The sequence below is a fragment of the Triticum dicoccoides genome, chromosome 6B (genome assembly GCF_002162155.2).
Source record: "Triticum dicoccoides isolate Atlit2015 ecotype Zavitan chromosome 6B, WEW_v2.0, whole genome shotgun sequence".
NCBI lineage: Eukaryota > Viridiplantae > Streptophyta > Magnoliopsida > Poales > Poaceae > Triticum > Triticum dicoccoides.
In genome coordinates, this window is record NC_041391.1 from 704,255,928 (window position 1) to 704,259,936 (window position 4,009).

Sequence of the window (4,009 nt, forward strand, 5' to 3'; positions counted from 1 at the left end):
CTGTATGTGTATGTATTACGATTGTGTCGGGGCATATACGGCACGAACATGCATTTTTCCCATCATTGCAATGTTTCCGGTGAAATTTACGTTATAGAAATAATGTTCAGGCTAGCTAATTAGAGAGCAATGCATGATCAGTAAGCTTTTGCATCCGTTACCATGTTTTGCAATGGTTTTACTAGTACATGGAAGCAACCGTGGACTGATTTGCCACCACATGCCTCATTTTACTAGAAAGTGCTAGATATTTACCATTGCTTTTTGCCCAGTCAATACTAGTAACTGGCACATCTAGCAAAGCTTTTACGGCCACGCGGAAGAGCGCGCTGGTTTACCTTTGCACGGTGTGGTGGTTTGCATGGCTCTATGGTGCACGCACTGTTTGACGTTCGGCCGCAGAATGCTAATTATACACTCAGGCTTAGTTTAGCATATATATATATATATATATATATATATATATATATATATATATATATATATATATATATATATATATATATATATATATATATATATATCCAGGTTCGGCAACAAAATGCACTTACAAATGAGTTGCGAAATAAGGGTCCTTATGCACTTACAACTGAAGGACATGTACAAACATGACCACACGAGGAACATAAGTTTGCAGGTTTCAGGCTGCTGTAATGAATTTTGTTGTTTCTTCGACAGTACCAAACTGACCTCTTAAGCGGAGGATTCCGTGGATCGCTCGTGTCTTTCAATTATCGGCTCGATCAAACCCGAACCCCAAAGAATGGCCAAACTGAGAAAAGCGGCTACAAACGTAACACATGAGTAGGTATCATCTTTAGAGTAGTCCCACGTGCCGCTGATGAAGCTAGTCGTCAAGCTCAGAAGGCAACAAGGTACCAATAATGGAAAAAAAAAAACCTCACGAGTTTGCTCAGCTTGTTAGCTATGTTATTGGCGAGTATTCCAATGATTACCATGGAGAAGCAGAAGGCCAGCCTGTTGCTTCCCACATATATGCAGTACCTCCTAGGAAACTTGTCACGCATAATTGGGTTACCACCGATGTGTCCATCCTTGTCCTCGCCCCAGAAACCACCAGGTGGGGTGAGCCCTGCGGTGAAGGTGACCGTGGCAATTAGTGAAGCCAGTAGCAGTAGCCAGGCACGGAAATCCTGCTGCTTCTTTTTGGCAGACTCGTCGTGGGCGCGATTTGCAAGGGCCAGATTCTGGAGGCCATTCACGGGTACCGACACGGCCACTAGCCGCCCGTCGGAGGAAGGGACGAAGAGCACCGGCATGCCACTGGCTCCATTAATTTCCTTCAACAAATCATCAATCGACATTTGCGGGCTAGAGTCAATAATGGTTTGTTGGTGAGACTGCGACGAATCTCCGCGTACCCTAGTTCGTCCCAGCATCGCCAGTTCTTCCGACATATTCTCTGCAACAAACATCAACTCAGTTAACTAGTGAATCCAATTTCAGTTAACCCAATTATAAGTGTGAAATTTTCAGTTAACCCAAAGTGTGAGACGTAGATCCTTTTTTCTGTGGCAAGATATTCTGAGATCCTTCCTAAGGGAGTCGGTGGATCATTGTTGCCACGCTTGTTTCTCAATAGATCCATTAAAAAATCTGACAGCTCTCTCTCACTTTATTGTTTGCATTTTTGCATATTATGTGGAGCTCCTATTTCTGCATGAAAGTCTCAGGAGATCCCACATAAGTTAGAACTCAAGCAGGTTTGGCTCCATGTTGAGGATGTTCCTCACTTCTGGGGTCTCTCCGCAGTTGGCTCTTTAATGGGAAGACCTTGGACGTTGATCTCATCAACCTGAGACGTCGTGGGGTGGCCCGTCCTGGTAGACCAATACTCAGATTTTGTCTAAGGAGAATGATGATGTTGGACATTTTATTTTCACAGATGTCGTGGTCAAGCTCAAGGGCGGCTATGCTTTCACGTTCAGGAGGGAACTGGCAGATTGTATACCGCGCACGGATCTCATTTGTTTGGAAGTGAAGGAGTGATGATGCGGATGATGATAGCACTGGGAAGGATAAGAAGGCGGCAAGGCGCAGTGTGCCGAGAAAATTTGCCTAGTTCGTCACATGCTTATGTCGCGCATGGTGAGCCCCTATCAAGTTATTTTTGTGTGTCATCTACTCTCTATGTTCCTAAATATAAGTCTTTGTAGAGATTCCACTATGAACTATTCCCTCAGTTTCTAAATATTTGTTTTTTTAGAGGTTTTAAATGGACTACCACATACGGATGTATATAGACATATTTTAGAGTGTAGATTCACTCATTTTGCTCCGTACGTAGTCACTTGTTGAAATTTCTATAAAGACAAATATTTAGGAACGGAGGGAGTACATATGGAGAAAAATGAGTGAATCTACACTCTATAAAATGCGACCATATACATCCGTATGTGGTTCATAGTGAAACCTATGCAAAGACTTATATTTTGGAATGGAGGGAGTATCAAGTAAGAAGGAAAAAAGAAAGAAGAGTAAGAGGAAGAGAGACTTTCATGTGGGCTAAAGCGATGTTTCTCGCTTGCTGTTCTGGGAAACAAGAACTCGGCGAACTACCACGCCACGTCGTATTGAACGGTCTGTTAACGCCGGTGCCACATGGCAAGATCTTTTTGCCGAGTGTGAAACCCAAAAACCTTAAACCCTAACCCTAAACCCTAACCCTAAACCCTAAACCCTTAAACCCTAAACCCAACAAAACTAAGACACGTGAGAACGCGGTGCGTGCTCTAAGCTATTGCGGTGTTCTCGACTTCGAAACTCGGCGGTCCTTCGACAACTAACAGTGCGGATGTGCAGACTGCAGATCACCCACAAGTTGAAAGCAAGACGAACACTGGCAAAAGAAGGCATTTGCGTAAAAAAGAGAAGATGGGCACCTCGATTGCGCCCGGAGAGTAGAACGAGGCGGCCGGACGACGTTCCTAGCTAGTTTTGCCGGCTCGTGTGTGAGTGACTTGGATGCCCAGCGCTCATCATCCGCTCATGCCTTGGGGGACTTTAAGAACACATTTGCAGCGTCCTCACGTCCACACACTTTGCCCACTTGCAGCTCCCATTTCAAATTCTCACGCCTCATCTTAGAGCCTGACCTATCTCGCCGAAGCTGGCGAAGACCTCGAGTCCGTCAACCCTTTCGAGCACCCGCTCGTCCCCCACCGTTGTCCCTGTCTGAGGTAGACGGGCTTGTTGCCGTATGTCCACTTGTCCGGCTACTTGTCTAGTGGAGACACCGGACAAAGATCCATCCTGGGGGCCGGGCCGGCCGGCCATCAGTTGCATCCACGCAGCGGGTATCTACACACACGCATGCATGACGGACACAAATGCACGTATGCACCTTTGTATGAACGTAGCAGTCCTCTAATTAGCTTTCGCACGTTTAACGCAACGCTAGTAAACTACGTGTGCACATCACGCTATTATATACTCAAGTAAAGAAAAAAAAGTAAAAACAGGAGGTAAGATTTTCCGAAACATTCACCTAGTCTTTGCCGGAAGTTGCCAATTTTCCTTATCACGTTATATAGTTTACTTTGTGGAAAATAGCAATACAACAATGCGTAGGATAATTCATCCCACGTGTTGAAGGTACTTGCAGGCTGACCTTGTAACCATGTCTTTGCATCATTAGCCAGAGTGTAGGAGGAGAATTTAAGTTTAATTTCTTCATGAGAAAAATCATGTACTTTAAGTGTCCTGCATATCTCACCAAATCCATACACATGTTCGTATGGGTTCTCCATACCATCACCTCGGAATATCATATTTTTTGTCATGACGAGTAACCGAGGGTTAATTTCATATGGTTCACCAGCTGGGCTTGGTCCAATTGATATAATTTTCACCTCGAGTAGAACCCTCGACATTAATAGCAACCACCTGGTATAGTTGTTCTTATTTGGCCATGGTTGCTAAACTTGGACACAAGATAAATCAAGACTCAAAACAAAATCAAAAAGCGCTCAGCTCCACGGCAACGGCG

At 44.5% G+C, this 4,009-nt stretch overlaps 1 protein-coding gene across 1 annotated transcript; it reads right to left on the minus strand.

The window, feature by feature from the left end:
• Nucleotides 1-542: 542 nt before the first annotated feature.
• On the minus strand, nt 543-3,038 carry LOC119321567. The gene is made up of 2 exons (XM_037595194.1): nt 2,904-3,038; nt 543-1,423 (listed from the first exon to the last, which is right to left on the minus strand). The coding sequence occupies exon 2, from the start codon at nt 1,416-1,418 to the stop codon at nt 861-863; it is 558 nt and encodes a 185-aa protein (XP_037451091.1). The 5' UTR covers nt 1,419-1,423; nt 2,904-3,038; the 3' UTR covers nt 543-860.
• Between the last annotated feature and the right edge of the window lie 971 nt (nt 3,039-4,009).

What these genes read in the sequence shown, in the direction of transcription:
- LOC119321567 (XM_037595194.1), bottom strand. Translation starts at nt 1,418, where the DNA reads ATGTCGGAAGAACTGGCGATGCTGGGACGAACTAGGGTACGCGGAGAT.